The sequence below is a fragment of the Alosa alosa genome, chromosome 8, assembly GCF_017589495.1.
Source record: "Alosa alosa isolate M-15738 ecotype Scorff River chromosome 8, AALO_Geno_1.1, whole genome shotgun sequence".
NCBI lineage: Eukaryota > Metazoa > Chordata > Actinopteri > Clupeiformes > Clupeidae > Alosa > Alosa alosa.
The window spans coordinates 18485815-18512266 of record NC_063196.1 but is presented as its reverse complement, the minus strand read 5'-3'; the positions used below and the strand labels follow the sequence as shown (position 1 = coordinate 18512266).

The 26452-nt window shown below is 43.3% G+C and overlaps 1 protein-coding gene across 1 annotated transcript in view; it reads right to left on the bottom strand.

The window, feature by feature from the left end:
• Positions 1-26452, bottom strand: part of LOC125298983 (mannosyl-oligosaccharide 1,2-alpha-mannosidase IA-like) — a 126112-nt gene that overhangs the window by 76822 nt on the left and 22838 nt on the right. The window contains 1 exon segment of the mRNA XM_048249989.1: positions 14287-14383. Coding sequence (XP_048105946.1) covers positions 14287-14383 — 97 coding nt within the window.

Here is a 26452-nt window from a genome sequence, read left to right as displayed (position 1 = left end):
AGAGAGAGAGAGAGAGAGAGAGAGAGAGAGAGAGATTTAAAAACAGATACTAGCAACTCTGAAAAGACAAGAAAAGTAAAGAAAAAGCATACTAGCAACCCTGTTTATGCACTTTTCCTACCAGGTACCAATTAATCTTTAGTTTCAGTCACCGATATATGGCTGAAGAGAGAATCTGAAAATAGGAAGATGAGAATAACAACAACTGATGACTCACCAACAGTAAAGCTTTTAACCACTTCAACAGAGAACAATATTGTACAATTAAAAAAAAATCCATCTTCCTACAACATGCAGCGTTCAGTGAAAGCTCCTGGCCCTAAATCACTCTGGATGTAGTCTAGAGGCCCATCAGGAGATGTTCATGAGGAGAGTGCAAGCTCAAAACATTTCTCATGAGGCAGTTCTTGGGCCACCTGCCCCCATTTCCCATTTTCCCTCCGCTTCACTTCTCGGGGCTGTCTGTGTAGAGTACTATGGGATGGAGGGCCCCTATTGTCCACGGCTCCACGGAGCATCCTGTTGCTCAGCAGAACCCGTTGCCATGTGATGACCAAGCACTAATCATCTGCTGCGTGTCCACAGACAGCAGCGGGGTCTGGCCAAGGTCCTGATCCCAGCAGCATGGAATGCACTGACCTAAGCTGACCTACGGAGAGTGTGTGTGTGTGTTTGTGTGTGTGTGTACGTGTGTGTGTGAGCGTGTGTGTACGTGTACGTGTGTGTGTGAGCGTGTGTGTACATGTGTGTGTACATGTGTGTGTACGTGTGTGTGTACGTGTGTGTGTGTGTGCTTGTGTGTGCATGTCATTCATGGGTAAATTGTCTCTGTGTTTCTATGACACTGGTTACCAAATAAATTGTGAATTTATTGTGCAACATTGTGAGACAGGGCAATGACGGCATTCCAACACAAATGAAAGCAGTATCTGTTTCATCTGCAACACTTATGTTCTTTACCCTTTTTGATTTTGTGTAACTGGCCTGGCACTCTCCCAGCCCTTTGGCATAATCATCAATTAGCAAACCAAGTTGGAAGGGAACCGCTTCGTGACATAAAATAAGTGTTGATTTGTGGTTCCATTTTACATTCCACAAAAATTACAGATGACACAAAGGAGATAAAGACACAAAGACTTTCTCCACACACGATCTCAATGTCATTGTTCTCAGCCACCCCCTCTGTTCTCTGATTGGACAGGTCAAATTTGGCCTGAGAAAACCCACAAATATCCCAGGCGACGTACTGAAAGGAAATGAAAATTGAGCGGAAGTACGTAGGAGGGTGGAGCCAGGCTAGGGTTTAACAGCCAGAATTTCAACATTTTCCTGCTTTTATGATCTGCACCCCCTCTCAGAAAATACTTCCAACATCCCTGACTTGCCGTGCAAAATATATCAGCTTAAAACAGCTTTCTTATACTGTGACCCCACTATGTAACATCACTATGATCTAAATATGAAAACAGTAACATCACTATGATTTCAATATGAAAATAGTAACATCACTATGATTTAAACCTGAAAATAATAACATCACTATGATCTAAATATGAAAATAGTAACATCACTATGATCTAAATATGAAAATAGTAACATCACTATGATCTAAATTTGTACAGTAACATAAATATGATATAACCCTTAGAACCCTAAGCTGTTTTTAGGGCATTTTCACTACCTTTATTCATAAGGATTTATTCTGGTCATTGTAAGTGCCACACACACACATATTATATATATTGTTTTTTTCAGCAGAGTCTAGGCTATCCAGATCTGCCATCATTTCATGTATTAGAGAGAGAGCATTGATTTTATTTTGGCAGGCAGACTGTCCTGAATCGGGCAATATAATTGCCATGTTGGAGGGATACTCTGGGGCTGAGCAATTTACAGAAATATGTGGTGTGTGATTTACGGAAATAAATGCCATTTTTTATTTAGTGATGAAAAAATGACATTTCTAAGCCCATATCTGTGACAACGAACTGATCTGACCTGACTTGACCCGAGGTTGCGTGTTAGCCTGCGTGTATGCACTCATAATCACTCTCAACTTATTACTGCATTGCCATGAACAAAGTAAAGGCAAAAAATGTGTTTCTTTGTTGAACAAATTAGGATGCAATGTGAGCCTTGAATTGGATGCCATGCAGGAATTTGCTAGGATCTCAAAACCGGATTATGAACATGTTTTGCCATAGAGAAACACACAATAGCGTTGGATTATAAACATGCTTTGCCACAAAAACGTGGGGTAAGTCCAGCTATATGAAGTTATTATTTTGCGGTCACTTCATCTGTTTTATAAACCAGAAGGATGTACTTGGTGTCAAATGATAGCTCTGAGTCTCCTCTTTTATCTGACATGCGTGGCATATCTATCCGATCACGGGTCCGCGAGCAATTCAAACGAGAGTAATGGGTGTGCTGTGTTGGTTTGTGTACATGACGTTATTATTTTGCAGTCACTTCGTCTGTTTTTATAAGCCAGAAGGATCGATAAACATGGTACCAATGGATAGCCCCGTGTCCCCTCTTTCATCTGATATGCTTGCCATATTGATGCGATCACGGGTTCGCGAGTAATTCAAACGAGAGTAATGGGTGCGCAGGTGAACGCAGAGAAGTATAGACTGTAAATATGATGCAATTTGATTTAATTTCATGATTTTTTTAAATTTTCATACTTGATCGTACAGACAAGTGTGTAGTCTCTTTAGAAAGGCCCACTTCTGCTCTGTCATGCAATAAAGGTTTCATCTCGCTGCGATGAACAGTTCCGGAGCAATGTAACAGAGAAGAAAGGGTGTGTTTTTTGACGCACTTTGCGTCAATCGGGTTCTAAGGGTTAAAGGGAAACTTGGCAGGATTCCCCCCTCTGCTGGAGAAATTGTGCATTATGCCATTTCAAACTGTGGAAAAAGCTAACGATAAAGCACATGGATTTGTTTACAAGCTAGCGAACAGTTAGCATAAGTTTGGCAGAACTATGTGGATGTTACAAGGTAAGAAACACAATTTAAAACGAGTTTCTTGTTTCTCACTTCTCTTTCCGGGACGGTAGTCTCAATGTTGCAAGGTTGGTTTTCCCGCCTGGGGACGCTTAGGCGAGCGGGAAAGTCACCATTTTCACCGGAACAGGTCATTTAACCATCCAAATCATTTCTAAACGGGTTTATTACGTTGAAATAGTTATGTTAATAGTTAATAAATATGAAAACAGTAACATCACTATGATCTAAATATGAAAACAGTAACATCACTGTGTATGATCTAAATATGAAAACAGTAACATCACTATGATCTAAATATGAAAACAGTAACATCACTATGATCTAAATATGAAAACAGTAACATCACTATGATCTAAATATGAAAACAGTAACATCACTATGATCTAAATATGAAAACAGTAACATCACTATGATCTAAATATGAAAACAGTAACATCACTATGATCTAAATATGAAAACAGTAACATCACTATGATCTAAATATGAAAACAGTAACATCACTATGATCTAAATATGAAAACAGTAACATCACTATGATCTAAATATGAAAACAGTAACATCACTATGATCTAAATATGAAAACAGTAACATCACTATGATCTAAATATGAAAACAGTAACATCACTATGATCTAAATATGAAAACAGTAACATCACTATGATCTAAATATGAAAACAGTAACATCACTATGATCTAAATATGAAAACAGTAACATCACTATGATCTAAATATGAAAACAGTAACATCACTATGACAGTAACATCACTATGTGGCAAATGTTTAAGTCGCAGAAGCAGTAAGAGGTGGCAAATGTTTAAGTCTTGCACACACAAACTGATATGGAAAAGAGAGTGTCAATTGGTACACTCACTGACTGTCTTCAGTGTGAGTGGTTAAAATAGTCTAGTCTCTAGGTTAGTGTTTTGTACAGTGATCAGAAAACTACTGCTACCACACTTTAAATAAAATAGGAGACCATGGACATAGACCCCAAAACTGTGGCTAGTTTCTTGAGTAAAAAGATTGTCACTGGTACTGGGTTTGTGTGTGTGTGTGTGTGTGTGTGTGTGTGTGTGTGTGTGTGTGTGTGTATAGTTTCTTGAGCAATAAGATTGTCCCTTGTACTGTGTGAGTGTGCATGTGCGTGTGTAGTTTCTTGTCCCTGATACTACGTAAGTGTGAGTGTGAGTGTGTGTGTGTGTGTGTGTGTGTGTGTGTGTGTGTGTGTGTGTGTGTGTGTGTGTGTGTGTGTAGTTTCTTGTCCCTGATACTATGTGAGTTGCTCATCGGTGATTTTAATATGCGTCAACCCATTTCAGTGGAGTCTCAGTGATTCCAGTAAAGTCTGTAGCGATGTCATGCTTGCGGTTAGGCTAATCAACATGCTGTCTTACCCCATTTGAATAGTTTCCTGTATGTGTCCGAACCAATGACTGTACACAGTTATTGGTCCCAACACTGAAGATTCCAGAAGGAATTTGTAAGGAACCAAGAATCCAGCCTGCCTTACTGGCTAATAGATGCTACCAGTCCACATCCCCCTTTCCTTTCCTTCTGCTACGAAAATATACTTCATCCTTCAGCTTCATTGCTTGCTTAGCGCCCCAGGAGAGATGCAGCTAGTGGAGAAGATAATAGCCTGGACCTGACACTCGGGGAATTGGAATTTCAGTCACAACCAGTTGCCCTTTTAATAACACTCAACCAAGTAAACATTGCTGCAGACAGGCAATGTAACTGATGGCCAGGCCAAGGCAGCTTCAATGCGGACTTTTTTTTCCTGTCCTTGAACTGGGGAAAATAGAGCATGTTTTTGTTTTTGTTTTTTCACCGTTGTCTGCTTCAGAGGGCCTGTTGGTTGAGGAAACTGGCAGAGGGAAGGAGAGAGCAGACTTGACATGAATGTGAGTCCATTTCCTCCTGGTAACACGGGCAGTTTGAGTCCACCAAAGTGCTAAATTAGCCACATTGTTGTGTGGCTGCCACTTGACCTTCTGCTGTGGCATGGTGCCTTGTAAATAGTAACTAACACACACACACACACACACAAACAAATGTGTTTCCTGTGGCTCAGTGACATGATACAAAACGAACAGACTTCCACTTTTTAATTCATTTGTGGATAAAACCTCAGAGGAGGAAACTAAAAGCAGGCATTTCTACAAGTGGGATTTGTGGGTTTCAAAAAATAAGCTAATTTTATCCAGCCATAATATATAATGATTTGTGATGTGATGTAACAGAGGTTAAGCTGCTCTGCCTTCAAAAAAGACAAAAGGAAGCATTTTATGGATTGTGTTAGAAAGCAAACCTATTCAGACTGTAAAGAATTACAGACCTACTTATGAAGCCAATCAAAGAAACACAATCTTGCTATGGTCAACACAACACAGAACCCAAGACCCTATGAAGCAACTACAGCCTGGGTAGGATCCATATTTTGCCTGACGAAGATCTTTAAAAGTTTATGGGAGCATCTTACAGTGTGCAGGTCTTTCTTTTGATTTTTATCTTCAGTTAGGGTTTGATCAAGCACCTGAATTTTTTTTTTGTTGTTTAGCACTCTGCTGTTATTCTCTAGGATCCACGTACCCACAGTTTTAATATAGGCAATGTGTTGGCCAAGGAGTCCCAGTACAATGAGGAGGAAAGACCATAAATCACTCTGCTGATGGAAGTCTAGAGTGCCTAATGAAAGCAAAGGGGCAATAGGGGGCGACAGCGAGCACTGATCCATCCAAAGCCAACCAAGTGTGTCCTTGCGCCCGCATGATGGATTCTCCCGTCGTCCAGAGCCATATTGACGGCTCAATGCATTCCACTCAGTCTGCGGGGACCGCTCGACCGACCGACCGACCGCAGCACACGCAGCAATATGGCGAATAACTCCAGGGGAGGCCGAGAGCCAACAATTACACACTCCAAATCAATTTCAAAAGGTGGTATATACACAGCACATTGGGACGTGTGTGTGTGCTGTATGCAGACATGCTCAAGTGGTCCAGAGAACTTGCATGAACTAGCCTTTGCCTTCATGATGAGGCACTAGGTAGACACACGTAATAAAAGCAAACATCATCGCATAGTTTACAAATCAGCAATTCATGATTTAAACGAAACTTCTCACTCGTGCTAGTTATCTGAACCAGTGCATTCAAAATATGGCTTGGCTTGTCTAAAGATGCTTTAGCCTTGGCATCTTTTGACAAAGCTATAAAAGAACATGGGTGCACAAAAACAGGGACAAAAGGTCCCTGTAACTACTCCTCAGCAGGGAGGTTGATAAAAAATGAGTGTGAATCATTTACACTGTTCTTTTATTGTCTTTCCTTCCTGTCCATTGAAACGGAGAAACTGGCCCCTCAGGTGTAATGATGGCACAACAGAACTGGTAGCAAAGCAGTGAAGTCAATAAAGTCACGCTGTCCTTGCTGCTGGTGTCAACTATTGATTAATCAATTCACAGACTAAGGTCAAGGGGAGAGGGAGAGAGAGAGAGAGAGAGAGAGAGAGAGAAAGAGAGATAGAGAGAGAGAGAGAGAGAGAGATGTGTGAGAGAGAGAGAGAGAGAGAGAGAGAGAGAGAGAGAGAGAGAGACAGAGACAGAGAGAGAGACCCTTCAGTCAGAGGACATGATCCAGGGCCGTGCCTCAGATGAGACTGAGGTTCTGTCACTGGACAAGGTCCCCTTCCCTGAGGCCACAGGGCTGGCTGGATGGAAGGCCACCTCAGTAGTGAGCCTCTCATTTCATCCCATCTCATCAGGCCAGGCACGGCCAGCGAAACAGATGGCAGGCCATTTCAGCTTACCAGGACTGGCGCCATCAGCAAAAAGAACTTTCTAGACTGAGGAGTGGCATTGGTATGCAAGGTAACCTTCATGGCAATTTGGCAGCGAGAGGCGACTGGCAATGTGAAGGACATGATGGCACCCGGCCGTATGTTTATTTGAGACCGAGGCACATTGGCATAAACCTCTAAAAGATTCAATCTGCAAATATCGGCATATTATATTATATATATATATATATATATATATATATATATATATATATATATATATATATATATATATATATATATATATTATATAATCATAGTTGAAAACAGGATTTAAGGGTTAAAAGGAGAAAAAGTTTAGGGAGCAGGCTAGTAGTGAAGTGAAGTGAAGTGAAGTGAAGGAAATCCACTCAGGTTTCAATTTCCTGTACAAGGATGGTCAATCAATTCATTTATACTGGGGAAGCTACACAGACACTGACCACTCAACAGTATTAGCAAAGATTCTAGAGCAGAGCTATTAGGGAGGTATTAGGCTCTGCTGTAATATCAAACATGAGCAAAGCTGGTCAGAGAGACAGACAGAAGGCGTTTCTGCACCCAAGCGTCAGCAAGAGGATCTTGTGACACTCTCTCTAGGCATTCCAATACCCCTGCACTGCACAGGCAATAAAATAGCTGATGTACCGGTCTGGAGGTGGAAGGGACAAGAGCAGGATGCTGTGTGTTTGTTCATGTCTGTCTGTCTCAACAAGGAAACGGAGTGTGTGTGTGTGTGTGTGTGTGTGTGTGTGTGTTGGTAGAGCTAGAGAAGGAGTGCATGTCTGTTTGAGGTTCTCTATGGAGCAGGTAATCTGTATGAAAGTCAAAGGTTGTATGTCATCTCAGGAAACATTTGAATCCCTTCTGTTGCAAGTCTGATTGGTAGCTTCAAAAAAAATGTGTGTGTGTGTGTGTGTGTGTGTGTGTGTGTGTGTGTGTGTGTGTGTGTGTGTGTGTGTGTGTGTGATGTGTTATGTTTTATGTGTGAGTGGTTGTTGCAGCGGGTGAATCATTACTGAATAATCTTCTCCCTGAAGAATCAAGTCCCTCTCAAGAAAGGGAGCTCCATCTCCTCCTGGCCCCTAAGGACAGCTGTGGGTCAAGAGCCAAGGACACGCTCCGGCCAGCCAAGTCATATGGAGAGAGAGCCAGACTTCCCAATCAAGGGTGGATGAGCACAGCACAAAATAAAATAACATAAGAACCCTCGGGACAACATACAGTAAAGAACTGTATATGCCAAAAGGAAAATAAAAAAAATAAAAAAAGCCATGATTTTTTTTTCTACTCCCTTTATGCTGATGGATGTTATAAAATGTTGCACCAGAACTTCCTGTGTTTTAGACTATGCTCTGCAGTCCTTTGGGAAACAAGAACTTTGCGGAGGTTAGGGTGGTGATTACTGCCGGACGACACAGTGCACTGGGAGGATGGCCCAGCCTGCATGCCTATCAGTGCAAACCTTTATCTTCCACCATCACACTGGCCTTGCAAGCTTATCTCTGAATGCCATCAGTCCAGCCATGTTTAAGTCATTGACATCTGAACCACAGCAATTTACACAATCAATAATTGGCAATTGCATCCTAGAGGCACTCCTACAGGTATTGTTGAAGAAGGTATTGTTGTGCAAGACCACTGTGAGAACAAAATAGACATCTGAGTTGAAAGTATGTTTTAATGCAAAGCAGGATTTCCTCCCATGCATGATAATAAGGCAGGACAGCAACTGAGCTAAAACTTCTTGTTTTGTCGTGCAGCAGCGTAGCTGATATGCTAATTAGCAAGGATGTTTGCCTCAGTTTATATTACACAATAACAGTGTCATGTTCCTGCAGTCTCAAATTACCTAGTGAAAAATTGCACTGCCCAGAGAGCAAGCTATCGATGTTTGAATATATTATCGCTTGTGGACAGAACAGTCAACCCTCTGTTTTCTTTTCCTGGTGTATATTTTCTTAGCACAACATGTCTTTTACTGTCAAATGAGTTCCAGAACACAAGCCATAGAACAGCTTGAGGAGAACATTGGCCAGCTAGGGCTGCTTCCTGACTCTGGGGACAAGAAGGCATACAGACTGAGGCCAGCTTGATGATACTAGCTAAACTCACCAATAATTCATTAATGTGTGTGTGTGTGTGTGTGTGTGTGTGTGTGTGTGTGTGTGTGTGTGTGTGTGTGTGTGTGTGTGTGTGTGAGGCCAGTTTGATGATACTTGCTGGTAGCGAAAGCTGTTGCAAAGCTATCTTGGCAGCAGAACAGACAGTGAACAGACTGCAGGAACAAAAACTGAAAAAAGGCAAAAAAGAAGCCCCTGGATTCCATTCAGACATTGACAAAAATTGATTACAATCAGATTTTCTATACAGCCCAACCACAGGATTTTGAGCTCCCGGTCTTCTTGAATCAATTTGAGCGTGAAACTACAATCCCTGGACAACTACCAAGGGTCTCTGTATGGAGAAATGTCCACCCCCCCTTATGGTTGTGATGCAGCACTAACTTGCACCCCCTTATCAGAATCATGACACTCACCTACATACATGCGTAAACACACACACACACACACACACACAGAACCTCTGGCAGAAAAAGAAGTTTGTGTGTGTGTGGTACTGAGTCATACTGAACTCATCTAAATTTGCATGGTGAAAAGGAAGGAGAGGAAGGGAGATAAAAGAGGGAGACCGAGAGAAACAGAGAAAGAAAGAAAGAGATCAACGAGGAGGGGAGAGAATTGAGATAACTAGCGGTGCAGATCCACACTCAGAATATAAGATTTTGAAAAAATGAGATGGGAGTGGAGGAAGGAGAGTGAGGTCAGAAAGACTGGCCGGGAGAATAAGAACACTGAAGTACTGAATGGAGCATAGAATCAGCGAAGTTGGTAGAGAAACATAAAAGAGAAAGGCAAATTAGCAACCCTCACACACTCCGCTAACATAAAAAGCCCTACGCTGAGTCTAGATAGAGACAACAGCATCTGCAGAGACTGTGGATGAGCTGCTCCATCAACCTGAACCGACATCATTCTGGAAGAATCCGTGACTCATCTCCACACACACACACACACACACACACACACACTGAGACACTGAGAGAGGCATGGTCTGCAAATCCTGGGAGATTGCTTGGGGTGCGTAAGGCAGCAGCAGATTCATTAGCCTGAGCATCTGAAGACGGTCCCCATAGGTTCATTACCTCCTGCTCTCACACAGGCACACACACACACAGACACACACACAGGCACACACACAGACACACACACAGACACACACACAGACACACACACAGACAAACAGACCAGAGGAACGCAGGCTTCAAATAACAGTGTCTATAGAGACTAGGGGTGTGTGGGTTCCATCAACCTGAACTGACATCCCTCTCGAAAAATCTGTGACTCTCATCTCTAAAGATGAAAAGTCTTTCCTCTCTCTGCTGTCCAGAGTGCTACAAAAGAAATGTGTAATTTCTATTGAATAGAAAGCTGTAGACAGTACCAGATAAAAGAGAATGCCAAGAGGTATGAAACTTAAGTGCATCTGGACAACACACCTGCTGGCTAACTGGAGCCAACACAAAGGAGCTAAAACGCAATCTGCTCAAAAGTTATTGCTAGCTTACGGTACGACATTAACGTGAAGTTATTAAAGGTAACGGCCTAGTATTCCACTCAAGTGCTGATGGAAAACAAACTTGGGGTTCTTAACGTCTGCCAAGAAAGTCTTTTTTTTTTCCATACAGTATCAGAAACTTTGAAGTTGGAAGTCTGTTGCCGAGTTCTGTCCTTTCGTCCGAATGCTACTTGTGTTGTGGTACAGAGAGTGGCAACTTGTGTAAAGATGGGATCCTTTACAGAGCGTTGTGGTACAGAGAGTGGCACCACCACAGTGGAATAAAGATGGGATCCTTCCCAATCAGTCCACTCTAAACGAGCTGGGACTGCTGCCCACTCCAGTCCAGCACCGGTCTGTTAGAGGCTGGAGCTCATTTGGCTCAGATAGGCCGGAGTTGGACAGGAACTTCAAAAAACAAACACACCATTGAGGAGGAAGAACTATCTGATTAGCGAGAGCCTACTGCTGTTCAATGGGTCATTGTCCTGCTGCCAACAGACTCGAATGGCACAGATTAGACACAACCATTAAATGAAACAAGATTACAAATGAATAATAAATAATAATAAAATGAATAATAATAGGACAAATAAAAGCTGATAAGAAAAGCGGCTTTCTTCTTGTGAACGGTAATCATGTTATTGTTATCTGTGTCCTATTTGGTTGGCAGCGTTTGATGCGGGCTTGTTACGGTTACTGTAAGAAACCTCAAAAAAAAAAAAAAAAAAAAAACAATGTATACAACTTAAATCATGTTGTCAGTTAGCCAATCAAAGAGACCTCAATTCAAACTGGGTGCCTACAACTGGGAGGTCTTTAATCCACACAAGACAATAAATAGGCCTCAGCATGATAGAATCATGTGGCATAACTTCACACAAACACACACACACACACACACACACACACAAAGGACACGCACGTGCGCACACACTTCAATCTTTCACTTTCACTCTACCCCTTGTATATACCTTTGTATTTGCTTATGTCCTGATACATTTATGTAACAAATTAATTTGAATGGAGAGAGAGAGAGAGAGAGAAAGAGAGAGAGAGAGAGAGAGAGAGAGAGAGAGAGAGAGAGACAGACCCTCCTGTCCTTCCATTTGTCTTAAGGGACAAACATTCAGTCCTGTCACTTCCCCACAGCAGAGAACAGGGAAACAGTGATGCCCTAAAACACTGCCACAGGTACCTCTGCAAAGTAGGTTTGTAGTGTGTGTGCGTGTGTGTACGTGTGTGTATGTGTGTGTGTGTGTGTGTGTGTGTGTGTGTGTGTGTGTGTGTGTCTGTATTTTACTCTACTGAATAATCAAATCCACTGCACACTGAGTACTTCACTTTAAGCAGAACCAGCATGCTGTTCCAGTGTAGCGTGCCAGCTCATGTTAGCCAACAGCCCGTCTTAGATGGTCCGGCGGGCTCTAAGGACTTGAGGGTTGGTAGGCTGGCTCTGTGTGTGTGTGTGTGTGTGTGTGTGTGTGTGTGCGCCTCCAGGTGGAGTGGGCATCTGGCGGAGTGTGTTGAACTTGATAGAGGGATATTAAAGGACTCACTCAAAGCTGGCTTCAGTGTGTGTGTGTGTGTGTGCATTCTCTCTCTCACACACACACACACACACTTGCAGCAGGTAAACATACTGTAGACCTGAGCAGATGTTAGCATGTATTATGCAAAATCAAAGTCCCATTAGCAGGCCCTGGTGATAAATTAATAATGTGCGAGCAAACACGAACACACACACACACACACACTAAAACAGGTATCCAAATCAGAGGGAATAAAATGCCATAAAACGCCTCCTTTATAACGCCCCCAAAATAAAAAAAAAAAAAAAGAGCCAAGTGGCCTGTACAATGTACTGTGATAAGTCATTAAGATTAGATGCCACTGACATATAGAGTGTGCACGCATGCAAGCACACACACACTGTGTATAGGATTATACGATGTCCCTAAGTTGGAGTGCCATAATAGAGTGCAGGTGACAGGATGGGCCATGATTGTGTGTGTTTATTACAGTCTCCTCTCTGCTGAATTAAGACACTTCATCAAAGCTGAGACATCAATCCCCACTGAGGGAACAGCTCACAGAGGAGAGAGAGAGAGAGGAGAGAGAGAGAGAGAGAGAGAGAGAGAGAGAGAGAGAGATGGCTGCTGGTTTCATTAAAGACACAGAGACGGATGGACAGAGAGACAAAGAGTGAGTGAGTGTGTGTGTGTGTGTGTGTGTGTGCTAATGAGTAAGGTAGAGAGAGAGAGAATGAGATGGAGAGACAGAAAGACAAACAGAGAAGGATGAAGTTAAAGCCAGGAGGAGCGAGATGAGAAAGAGCAGATACATATTTGATGAGGCAATGTTCTCCACTATCCTTTAAACCCAGGTCCCTGCCCGTGGACGTGACAGAGAAAAGTAAGGAGGTTACAGGCTACAGACAGCCCAAGTAAGTAAGTAATAAACTATGTGCACGAGAAGACGTCACTCAAAATGGCTGAGAACAGGACCTGGACCTGGAGAGATCCAGTCAGACAGAGAACTGTTCTGTCTCAGGCCCCGAGGTCACCTGCACCTGGCACCTACTGTAGCTCGGCATCCGTGGCTAGTAGCAAAACCTCCAGTCTGCGGAAATGCTTGTTTTATCTACTGGCTAAGGGGATGGAGCTCTGTGTGAAGGATCAAATGCATTCTATTTACCACCCAAGTCTGGCTGGATCAGCTGTTTCGTGGTCACAAGAATGTGACGTGAAATGATGACGTGAGATGGTACGAGGACAATAAATCTGACCTTTGACCGGGAAACTTTATTGCAGTGAGTCATTTAACGGCCAAACTGATCACACCAGCTGGTCATGGGGCGAGTGAAATAGAGTGAGGTCAAATACTTATATCTGACCATGAATGAGACAGAAATGGAGAAGAGGAGAGGAGAGAAGAGGAGTGGAGAGGAGAAGAGGAGAGGAGTGGAGAGAAGAGGAGTGGAGGGGAGAGGAGAGAAGAGAAGAGGAGAGGAGAGGAGGGGAGAGGAGAGAAGAGAAGATGAGTGGAGAGGAGAGAAGATGAGTGGAGAGAAGAACAGGGGAGAAGAGAGGAAAGGAGAGGAGAAGAGGAGATAAGAGGAGAAAAGAGAAGTGTAGAGGAGAAAACAGGAGAGGACAAGAGAAAAGCGGAGAGGGGAGGAGAGCCTGGGGAAATAAAAGCAAAGACGAGAAACCAACAGGGCGGGCAAGCGAGAAGAAGTCGGAGACAAGAGCTCATAAGGATGAGCATCCGACTGTGCTGCGTTTTTAATCAGGTCAGTTTCTACTAAAATAAAAGTCACACAGTGGGGGAGACTGACAGGGGGGCTCTTGTTTTGTACGTAGTTCCCCGCATCTATGCCATCTCCAGCTTAATGGAAACCAAACAACCACAGCAGGATCTAATCGCGTTCCTCTTCATTCACAATTGAACCTGTCCACTGATTACTATAGAAGTAATAGAGGCACAGCCAGAAAGACTGCATTAAACCATCTGAACTGTGTATGAGAGTGAGATAGAGAAAGAGAGAGAGATAGATAGATAGATAGATAGAGAGAGAGATTGTTATTTAAGAACGAGAACAAAACAGCTCCACCTGAATCAGGTTTCTACAAAATTTGCTACAAGTTTTGCAAAGCCGTTCTCCACCATAGAATATCAGGAGGGGGAATATGTTATGGATTGACAGGTTTGACAGATTGGTAATGCAATGCTGCTAAAATGGAAGACAAGGCCAATATGAGGGTTTCTAGCAAATTAAGAGAGAGAGAGAGAGAGAGAGAGAGAGACACCGCAAGAAACAGCCACTCACCAAACAAATTGCTGGAGTGTCCTTGCTTGGAGACGGGCCGCAGTTCGTTGAACCCCCAGGCGTACCGCTTGTAATTGTCCCAGGAGAACTGCATCATCTGTGTGGGGAGGAAAGAGGTAGGACACACAAGATCCGAAGAGGTTAGGGTCATTCAGCACCGGCTCTCCACTGACAAAGAGCGTTTTTGTGCGGACGCGCACTCACCGCTTCTCCACGTCCTAGTCGACTGCACTCGCAACAAAAGCAACAGTTGCAGGAACAATTACAGCTAATCAGATTAAAGCGCTCTGCGTGTGTGAAGTCAATTACATAATTTGCCAGAACGACGCACTCAATTGGGACCCAGACATAAGCTCATTGGTCCCCTCCATCAATCAGAAGCAACACAGTGACTGGAGGCCTGATTTGCTTTCTGCTCATTTAGAAGCAGTGTCAGGACTGCTAATGTTTCAAGGTGACACATCCTGCCACGGGTCAAAATGAGCGCTCGCAGAGCCATTGGCGTTTAGACTTTTGTGTTGGCAGGTGAATGATACCACTTTGGTGTGTAAAATACAGCCTCCCTGTCTATGGGCTAAAAGAACTTCAATTTGAGGAGTTGCAGCATTCATCCAATGGCCAGTTCAACCAGTGAATTGTGAACAATTCTAATTATGCATCTGCTTCAAGCCTTCTTCACTAGCTGCGCTCCGGTTGCAGTTTCCCCCTTCCAGCTTCTAACTAATTCACCTGTGTTTACTCTCTTGCCTCCACTCACCCAAGGAGTCACACCACAAAACACTAGGGCTGTGTATTGGCAATGACCTCGCCATGCCATACGCATCACAATACATGGGGGTTGCCCCCACATCTGCCATGGTCAATTCACCATATTTTGTCAGCCAAATTAGATTCCATGGAAGGGGAGTAGTGTTGACTCCCCTCCCACAAGTGTCATTAGTGCGACTCAGAATCCAGCATCTAGTCTCTGGCCAAAAATAAAAAAATAAGAAAACATAAAAATAAAACATACAAAGACAAAACACACTTGTACACATGTATAAAAGTACAATGCACATTCACACACACACAGATAGAGAGAGGAAGAGATGAGAAATAATGTAAGGCATGCTGTATGGCACAAAGCAAGACAAAACCAAATAAAACAAAAAAAGAGCATTTCTAAAGCCCAGTGTGCGGCTTGGTGCGGTGAGTCAGCACAGGCCCTTTGCGTTTCTCAGCCGAGGCTAGCAGCCACTGATGGCCTCCAGCCAACTCTGTTTACTGAAGGATAAGACTCCACACACACACACACACACACACTGACACACACAAACTCACAGAGAGAGGTTAAAGTGCCCATACTATACTTCTTTTCAAAATAGGCCTATGGGTTGCACAAAACATGTCCCTGAAACTGTTTGCAAAAACATCCCCCAGATTACACATTATCATCAGCAGCACCATTCTTTGTGTGACAAACGTCATTGACGGTTCTGTTTGAATTTTCGTAGGAAAGTGGCCTAATAGTCAACTTATTGGAGTTCAGGCCGAAACATCTGCTAAATACAATAACCATAGCAGAATCAATTCAGACACCTGCATGTATGATGCAACATAGCCTAACAACGTTAAATGATAAAACTTAATTTGGGTCGGTATATAAGTCCACTAGAGTCGAGTTCAAAAGTTTAAAAGTATTTGTGAAATTGGCTGCTGGATGGCCTGGGTCGCTTCCAACATACGCTAGGCCAGAGGTTCCCCAACCTAAAACTGCCGAGGCCCAATTGCAACTCTGATGGGAGGGGGTGGTGGGTGAGAATATTCAAATGTGATGACGTAACCGTATCTCACTCAAAACAGCATGGATGGGTACACCAGAGACACAAAATAACACCCCAAACTTCAGAAAAAGTGATTTTTTCATAATATGGACACTTTAAGTAGTGTGTGTGTGTGTGTGTGTGTGTGTGTGTGTTTTGGGATGGGGGGATGTTTTCTTTCATTCCAACTGCAAATTAATGACAATAAATTGGATTAATGGGGTGTTTCAAAGGCTTTTTAGTTTATTAAGGCGCCGACCAGTGAGTGGATGTGCCAGGGGAGGAGACCCAAAACCCAAGCCATGTGTAGCCCAGAGATCATTTGTTCTATTCATTACTTTCTTTGTGGGTTTTGTCTTCATTTATAGGGGGTTCACAGGCTGGACTCTGCTTTCAAGTGGTCTCTCAGTCCCTCTCTCTCTCTCTTCCTCCCTCTCTCTCTCTTCTCTCTATTGAGCATGACTAGAAAATGAGCATGTGTGTGTGTGTGTGTGTGTGTGTGTGTGTGTGTGTGTGTGTAGTGCCGCCACTGGCCATTTTGGTGCCCTAAGCGTGTTGCTTTGTGGTCTGATGGAAGTATGCAATGACATGTTGCTTCACATTTCTGCTTGCAATTAAAAGCGAATTATGAGCCTGGTAGCCACCTAGCTTTCTAAATGGAATGCGTTTCAGTCGGCCATATCATATGCTTTATGTAAATGCTTGGAAAACAAATTATTGAAGACTCACCAAATCCATTCTACAAAGCCAAAGTAGTAGACTAGTCTTTATATTCTTGGCAATGTTCCAAATCACTTTGATTGCAGGCTCTTCTCACTTCTCACTCAGAGTTTAAAAATGGTTAGCAGTTGCCTTCATGATTTCCTTTTAAAAACGTCTTATATTAAAAAGGAGATACACAATGACAAGCCAGCTGGAATCTGCCACTCTCTTAGTCTCTCTCCTGCACGCGCAATTCACTAATTAGTGGGAGTACTGTAAGTAAGGTTAGATTTGCTACGTGGTGGAAAGGACATCAAAAGTATCATTCTTGCACATTCTCAAGGAAGAGTGAAACGCAGTTTGCAGTAAAGCTAACAACACTAAAGGCCCTTGGGTGCCCTCTGAGTAGTGTGTGATGTAGGGTGGAGCGTATGGTACATGAGAGAGAGAGAGAGAGAGAGAGACAGAAAAAAGAGAGAGAGAGAGAGAGAGAGAGTGAAGAGTGAAAAGAGAGAGAGAGAGTAGGAGAAAGAGAGGAAAAAGAGAGGAGTGAGAAGAGAGAGAGAGAGAAAGAGAGAGAGAGAGTGAGAAAGAGAGAGAGAACTCAGTTCAACTTTAACATTACTATAATAGGAGGGTGCCTGCATACAACAGTACTTGATATGATACGAAATACTAAATCATAGACAAACAAGCAGCGAGAGAAAGAGAGAGAGGCAAAGTCAGAACATCAGCTCTCAGCTGTGTCTGGCTCTTTGTAATTCAGCTCTGTGTACACCGTTTCCTCTCCCTCAGGCTCTTCCTCTCTCCCCCTCTCCAATGCCACTCTCCCTCCCCACCTCCATCCCCCTCTCTCATTCTCTCTCTCTCTCTCTCTCCCCTGCCACTCTCCCTCACTGCCTCCCTCCCCACTTCCATCCCCCTCTCTCATTCCCTCTCCGAAATCTTTATTAGCTTCTCTCTCTCTCTCTCTCTCTCTCTCATTCTCTCTCTCTCTCTCTCTCTCTCTCTCTCTCTCTCTCTCTCTCTCTCTCTCTCTCTCTCTCTCTCTCTCTCTCTCTCTCTCTCTCTCTCTCTCTCTCTCTCTCTCTCTCTCTCTCTCTCTCTCTCTCTCTCTCTCTCTCTCTCTCTCTCTCTCTCTCTCTCTCTCTCTCTCTCTCTCTCTCTCTCTCTCTCTCTCTCTCTCTCTCTCTCTCTCTCTCTCTCTCTCTCTCTCTCTCTCTCTCTCTCTCTCTCTCTCTCTCTCTCTCTCTCTCTCTCTCTCTCTCTCTCTCTCTCTCTCTCTCTCTCTCTCTCTCTCTCTCTCTCTCTCTCTCTCTCTCTCTCTCTCTCTCTCTCTCTCTCTCTCTCTCTCTCTCTCTCTCTCTCTCTCTCTCTCTCTCTCTCTCTCCAATGCCACTCTCCCTCCCCACCTCCATCCCCCTCTCTCATTCTCTCTCTCTCTCTCTCTCTCTCTCTCTCTCTCTCTCTCTCTCTCTCTCTCTCTCTCTCTCTCTCTCTCTCTCTCTCTCTCTCTCTCTCTCTCTCTCTCTCTCTCTCTCTCTCTCTCTCTCTCTCCACATCTCTCTCTCTCTCTCTCTCTCTCTCTCTCTCTCTCTCTCTCTCTCTCTCTCTCTCTCTCTCTCTCTCTCTCTCTCTCTCTCTCTCTCTCTCTCTCTCTCTCTCTCTCTCTCTCTCTCTCTCTCTCTCTCTCTCTCTCTCTCTCTCTCTCTCTCTCTCTCTCTCTCTCTCTCTCTCTCTCTCTCTCTCTCTCTCTCTCTCTCTCTCTCTCTCTCTCTCTCTCTCTCTCTCTCTCTCTCTCTCTCTCTCTCTCTCTCTCTCTCTCTCTCTCTCTCTCTCTCTCTCTCTCTCTCTCTCTCTCTCTCTCTCTCTCTCTCTCTCTCTCTCTCTCTCTCTCTCTCTCTCTCTCTCTCTCTCTCTCTCTCTCTCTCTCTCTCTCTCTCTCTCTCTCTCTCTCTCTCTCTCTCTCCAGCCAGATACTACACACACCAAATCAACTATGAAGAGACTCATACAGTTACGGCCATGTGGACACACACAGGCACAAAACACTAACAAAAACCAAATGCACAAGATCACTAAAAATACAAATCCACATGTATCCGAATGAATAAACAAACACTACGCATTCCCAATCTCAAGCTTACACGAGCGCATGCACACACACACAACAATTTCCATCCAAACAAGTACACAAGCATACATGTACACAAGCACACACACACACACACACACACACACATCTCAGAAGCAGCCATTCAAAGACCCCCACAGTGCTCGCTAACAAACAGCTTCAAGGCAGGGAGAGCGAGAGGAAAGCCACAGAGAGACAAAGAGAAGGCAAGTGGGAGAAAAGAAAAGAGAGAGCAAGAGAGAGATGGTGAAAGAGAAAACTGCAGACCTGCAGAGAGAGCTCTAACTAAAGCCAGATCCTCCAGGCCAGCCTCTCGCTGTCTCCCACCCGCCAAGAGCTCTGTTCCACCTTTAGCTCTTTAATAGAACTCCTGGATGGAGAGAATCACCAGGGAGGGTGGACACAGAAAGAATGAGAAAAAGCAAGAGAAAGAGAGAGAGAGAGAGAGAGGGGTCGGGGAGAGAAAGACAGAGAATGAGGAGATAAAGGAGCTGGAGAAGAGGATGAATTGGAGAGGGCAAAAGAGAGGGATCAGGAGAGAAAAAAGGAAGGGAGAGAAAATGAATGAGATAAAGGAAGGGAAAGAGAGACAGCAGGAAAGAGGGATAAAAGGAGAGAAAGCAACCAAGAGAGGGGGGGTGAATATTGATTGATTCGCATTCAGCATCTCCAATGTTTGTTTGTGGCACAATACCCAGTTGGCAGGCAGACAGCTCCCCTGGGGAACAGCCCTTTCTGTGGGACAAGGTCACCTGTGTCTCTGCACACAGCACAGCCTTCAGCACACTGTTCTACTCACACAGGCCCCCAGACCCTCACACACACAGGGCCCCAGACCCACACACACACACTCTCACACACACACACACTCACACACACACACACACACACACACACACACACTCACACAGGCCCCCAGACCACACACACACACACACACACACACACACACAGGCCCCCAGACCCTCACACACACACTCACACAGTCCCCCAGACCCTCACACACACTCAGATTCAGGGCAGGCCTTTTTGGCCTTCTGTTGGTATTGAAAAGGCTTATTCCTGTTCAAAGTTGAACAAAATTGTTGCCTTTAAAGTTAACTTTTTTTTTTTTAAATGATAGAGTTGGTTGACAAAATGTATCATACAGCATCAAAGTGTGTGTGTGTGTGTGCATGTGCATGTGGGTGTGTGCATATGCGTGTCTCTTAGTAAAAACCTATCCTGACACTGTACACCCTTGAGATGCAGCTTGCGGTCAAATCCCGTGTGGTTCCATGAAACTGAGTAATATGAGAGGGCAGACAGCCTCCTGACCTCTCCTCTCACGATCGGTGGCAAGAACACGCTCCTGACAGCTCCGCTAGGGCCCATGTGTTCCATGGTCCTGTTATCGACATGGACACTGTAGCAGTTGGTCAACGGCAAAAACAGAAATCTGCTCCATCTCTACTTATGTCTTGTACCAAATTGGCCAAAAATACCAAATCTGCAGCCAGAGAACTTCACCACTACCCACCATCATCTGTAACCAGCTCATCAGTTAGACTCAATTCTGTCGCTCTGTTCTAAGGCCTGGCTTGCCAGTGATGGTTCTTTTGTCATTTCTGTTCAATTGGAACCATTCAGTCTTTTTGAAAACCACTACATGAATAAAGTGGACAGTTAGCCTAGGCTAGTATTAGATCAAAGCTCTTGAGTCTCTCAAATGTCTGACGTGGGAATTGGATGTTCATTGTGCACGTCCACTGAAAAGGAATTTTAATCCCCTCACTGACCCGCACTGGAGCCCAAACTCCCGTCTGACCGCATGACATTCCGACAATGGCGTTTCCGAAAAGAGACCCGACGACACAGTGCCGAGGCGTTTCCGTGAGGGTTCTGATTACCGTAGCGACAAGTGTCGCTCCTCCTCCCCTCCGGGATTGGCGGGGTGATGAGAAGCCTGAAATGACCCCATTGTCACGGTAACACGAGCAGCGGAGAAACCACCAGCCTGACAATGGCAGAGGCAGGAGTGCCGAGGAGGGCGAGGCTGCTGAACATGGAACTAGAGATGGGTCTCTCTCAGCTCCCAAAGCGAGCTCACTTCTATTCTTTATTCTTTTACAGAGTCTCTCCCTTCTTGCCATCAGAGCTTAGGAGAGATCCTGTTTTGGGACGGTAGAGAGGAAACTGAGATAAAGCCATAAAGATAGTAAGACGGTTGGGAGACACAGGGGAGATCTATCGCTTCTTCTAAAAAGCACTGACTTTCTAAGCCCTGCTTTCTTTGAAGGAGGTCTCTACAGACAGACACACACACACACACACACACGTATACACAGTAGAGCCCGACCGATTTATTGGCGGGCCGATATTATCGGCCGATATTAAGCATTTTCCAAACTATCGGTATCGGCATTTATAATGGCCGATAAATGAATATTTTAAAAAATAAAATAAAACGGATGAAACACCCTTCAACCATGTCATGAGTGTTGGCGTTGTATAGTTTGTCCACCAGAGGGCACTCTACACCGTCCCCTGCTGGCAACACTTTGTGTATAACGCCACACATTCTGCAACCTGCTGATCCAGCCAGAGTCGGGCAGAGAGAACCAGTTATCATCCGCGAAAGTGAGATCATCAGTGAAGTGTGTTCATGGTGATTTGGTCATTTAGACATACATTGCTTGAAATAACAATTAAAAAGAAACATTCCCATCAGTTCTTCTTAACTCAAATAAGCATGACAAAAAAAAAACAATGTCCAGTTTTGCTGCTGTTAAATAAGCTGAGAGTGAAGCGAATTAGCTAGTACCACGTTACGTTGTTACAGTGTAGTTGACTGTCTGTCCTTTTAACTTTTGACAATGTGACTGAAGATGTATTTCTTTAATAGCGTGACAGTTATAGCAGGGAGACGATCATCTCTCCCCGCCTGTTATTTTGAAAGTTTATGTTTTACAATTTGCAGTATGGCGTTATCCATTGCTAAATTAGGGCTCTCATCAGACTAGCTAACCACAAAAGCTAGCTAATGCCATGAATATCAGTGGAAGACCGCTTAACTTTAACATTAATGAGCTTTGAAACCACAACGAACTTATTCTGCCTAAATAAAGTAATGATTTATAACTAGTATATCTGTAGTTACAGTCCTTGCATTGTAAAATGTAAGTTAGGCGTCGAGAGGAGTTAACATTTAGACAGAGAAAAAGTATCAAACGTAGCTTGTGCAAAAGCAGTTGCATAAAAGTTAGCTTTTCTTTTACGACCGTGTGTGAAATCAATGGCATTTAAGTAGGCAAGTTTCAGACTGTCGTTCAGCCAAGAGCATTAACGAAGTTACATAATGGATTTAGATCACTAAATAGTAGGTTTTAGGTTTTAGAAGGCAGGCAGCAACTGATGATTGAAAATGGTTTGATGTAGCTTGATGGAAATAATTTTAAAAGTGCAGGTAAAGGGATAGGCAAACTGACATTGTAATTATAAGGTAGCTTATACCTTATAGTTATATAGCTTATTATAAGGCAATAGGGACTAATTATTACACACGCACACTCAAACATTTAAGAGTGACCTTTATCTTGTTTAATGATAATACAAATGATGATGATAGTAATAATGTCATCATTATTTTTTGTAATTATTAAGTCTTAGTTCAAAGTTTTATTTATGAAGCTTACTAAGTCTTTTAATACTGGTAACTTTGATTTGGTTGTTGTTGTTATTGTGTTTTTGTTCAAAAGACTAAAGTTTCATATCTTAAGTTTCTATTTTTATACATTTTATTTATCAGAACTTTAATATATTTTGATGTTCCTCTGTGACGATGTTATTTAAAAATAAACAAGTTTGTTTTTGAAATGCATCATCATATTATTTTAGTCAATACTCATAAATAACTACAAATAACTAACGTTAGGGAAATCTGTTAATGTTTTGTTACCTTTTTTTTTCAGAAACGCTGCAACACTTTATTTTAATGTGTCGCTGTTACAGTGCACCTACCTAATTAGGTACAGTGGTACAACCTGTGTAACAACATGTACTATCAGGTACTATCATTGTACTTACATTATGTATTTGTGGGTATCTACATATAGTTGTTACATTGTAATACTAAGTGCTTTTACAAAACTTTGCCAATTTGCCTAAATTTTCATCAGAGGCAAAGAGCTGACCTGAGACCTGCTGGATGGGGTAAATCTTGTCATGATAGATTTGATATACAAACTATTCTTAACTCCAGTCAATGCCTCATTGTCTTCGGTGTGCATGTAACAGCTGTGCTGCTACAACCTTGTTACTCTTTGATACAGTGGAATAAACCTATTAAGTGTACCAGTTAATTACTTACATGTACATATGACATGTATGTTGTGTCTTCGATGTCTTGGAACAGGTCTACTAATTCACTACATAGTACATATATCAACTGTGTTGGTACACACTTATTGCTCTTTATACAGTGGCATAAACCCATTAAAATGAAGTGTACCAGTGTACACACACACACACACACACACACACACAGACACAGACACAGACACAGACACACAGACACACAGACACACAGACACACAGACACACAGACACACACAGACACACACACAGACACACACAAGGAGAGACAGAAGACGTTTTTAGACTGAGATCGCGCGACATTCACAGAAGAGATGTCTTTATGCGAAACATTGCCAGCCTGGTAATTCGTACCGCGCCTGTTTACATCAAGCCGGCATATTGAGGAGCCAGGAGGCGGGACCAAATAGCAAAATGAAGCGTGACGTGCAACACTGGGCGTGAAGAGACACATGGGAACACACAAACAAATGATTTTCTGAACTGGGGATTTTGCCATCACTAATTATCCCCATAACTTGAAAATAAAATGTGATACAATACAGACAGAAACAGAAAGCCTCTTCAACGTGCTTTAATCACCATACATTACAGGCTAACCTGTAACAGAAACAGAAAGCCTCTTCAACGTGCTTTAATCACCATACATGACACTTCTACCCGCTGTTCCGCCTCGGCATGTGTAAAAAGGACAGGCGTTCCGGGATAAAGGTACATACATTCGCGGGAAATTCGGCAGTGTAAAAGGGGCTAGAGAGAGAGACAAGAAACTGTAACTAATTTGGGAAACTTCACCACCAGCTCCATTCCTTTCACACCTAGCAGTGAGTTGTGTGTGTGCGTGTGAGTGTGCGTGTGCGTGTGAGTGTGCGTGAGTGCGTGCTTCAGTTGCTTGAAACGAGTTAGAATCGGGGGCAGTGAAGTAATTACTGAACTGAAACTAATTTCTCCACGTCTCCTGTGTGTGTGAGTGTGAGTGTGTGTGTGTATGTGTCTGGCAGTTCATAGGATGGCGGCCTGCCGTGCCAACACACATTCCATGCCTGCTTTCACCTCCCGTTCTGCAATCTTGCTACCAGAAATGTGACCGCCCCCCACCTATTTCACTCCCTCTTTTTTCTCTCCTTCTTTCTAATTACCATTTAATCTGCTCCTTTATTTCACTGTGTCTGCTGACTGATGGAGCTCATTCTCACATCACCGCTTGAGGCCCAGCCACCCTGCTCACATGCAACTGTCATCGGCTAACTAGCGCCAGATTTCGGAGTGCAGGGGACAAGCCGAGATGAGCTATGAGACAAAAGTTCACACTCGGTATCATGTTTAAACACACTTTAGGTCAATATCACACTGAACTTCTCCTTTAATTGGTGCAGTTTTGAGCAAGACAGTCGTTTGCATTGACAACAAATTGTCTAACAATGCAAGTGCAAGGGGCATAGACACACACATCAGAAACAAACTCTGTTTCACCACTGACAATGTTCAAAATAGAATGACATTTCTGTGGTAGTGTGGTGAGGTTGTCTACAGACAAATCGAAGTATTGTAAACGTTGTAAGTGTTTCAAAAGATTATAAAAAATGTATTTTCCGAGGGTGTGTTTTTTGGCCTACCTTTGCGGTCTTCCTGTCGAGGCCTCCTTGAAGGAAAGGCTTAACAAGTCGATTAACGAATGCAGCGCACAGTCAATGAACGCGACAGGAGTCGGCTATTCTCCTTTCGCATTCATTGACTGTATTCGGTAATCGACTTGTTGGAGGACAGTCGGCTACTCCATGGAGAACCAAATACAGTGTTTCCCACACACTGACTTATTTGCCACAAATTTCACTTTGACTGCCACACAAAGATGTTTTTCTTCTTGTCCGATTTAAATTCAAGCAAGTTCTGTTTAATTTAAACTGTTCTACACCCTTGCGCTGCTATGGGAATGCAGTCTCTGCCCCGTTTTCCCTTTCTCTCACTCTCTTCGGAGCCACCCTCCTCTGCGTGCTGACCAATTAAAATACTATCGTGCAGAAATTGTTTCATTTTTTACAGTCTGTGGTTTGAAGACGACCGGCTAAAACACTGTTAAATCCGATTAGAATCACGACCACACTGCGCAAATTTCAAAACCGTCTTAATTTGTAATGTCACACTATTTGTAATGTCACACTATTTCTAGTGTCTATCTCCAAGCTTTATTCAATGCTACTGACTGATAGACAGCTAACGCAGCTATAAACAGGCCAGGTGTCACAAGTAGAATGTGTCAATAAAATGGAGCTCATTCTAATCAGGGCATCCATAAGCCAAGCATAGGCCTACTGCACAGCGTGCCTAACTAGTAGCCCAGTAAAGCAACAGTAGGCCTAACACCTGCATTATTGGTACAGTCATTAAAGGAAAATTCCGGTTTGTAGCACTTTAAGGCCCTTTTCTGGTTTGTTTTGGATGAACTAGAGTGGTGGACACCGAAATTTTGACGATTGGTCCGGTCTCGACTTTTCTGACTCGTTTTGAATCGCCTTTTCATCTCTCAGGGTGGCTGGCAATGGGCATACTGTAGTAGGCTACTCAAACATGTCTTAAAACAACCCTTAACGTTCGTTTTCAAAACTGTGCAACTCACCAAGACAGAGGACAAATCAATGACACCATGTAAAGGCCAATGTTTTTTTTGTTACTAGACAGTACATTGCATATTTCCATATGCAAAGCATCCACATTATTAAAAAGCCAGGGCCAGTTAGGCTTCATGATACACTGCAAATAGTTACAACCACAATGTGCAAAACCCTCTCAAAACATCAGACACAGACCGGTAGCTTGGCAAATACTTTCTTTTTCAGTTCAGCAACTTGTAAGCCTCTCTAACACTGATGTTATGCACCCACACACACACACACTTTTGAGGTGTAAACATGAGGTCACATGGAAACGGCATCTGCGTCTCTCCACACTTACACACATGAACACCTGCCTACAACAGATTACACTCCCGTAAGCCTTTCATCCTCTTCCTAATGGAAAATCTCCCGTCCACACACACAGCCAAACAGCCACAGATGTAAACAGTGTGTGTGTGTGTGTGTGTGTGTGTTTGTGTGTGTGTACCCTTTTGCCTTCAAACTATGTTAACCGTAATGTGCATTCTAGGAATAAACCCAATTTCACTGTAACCATAAAA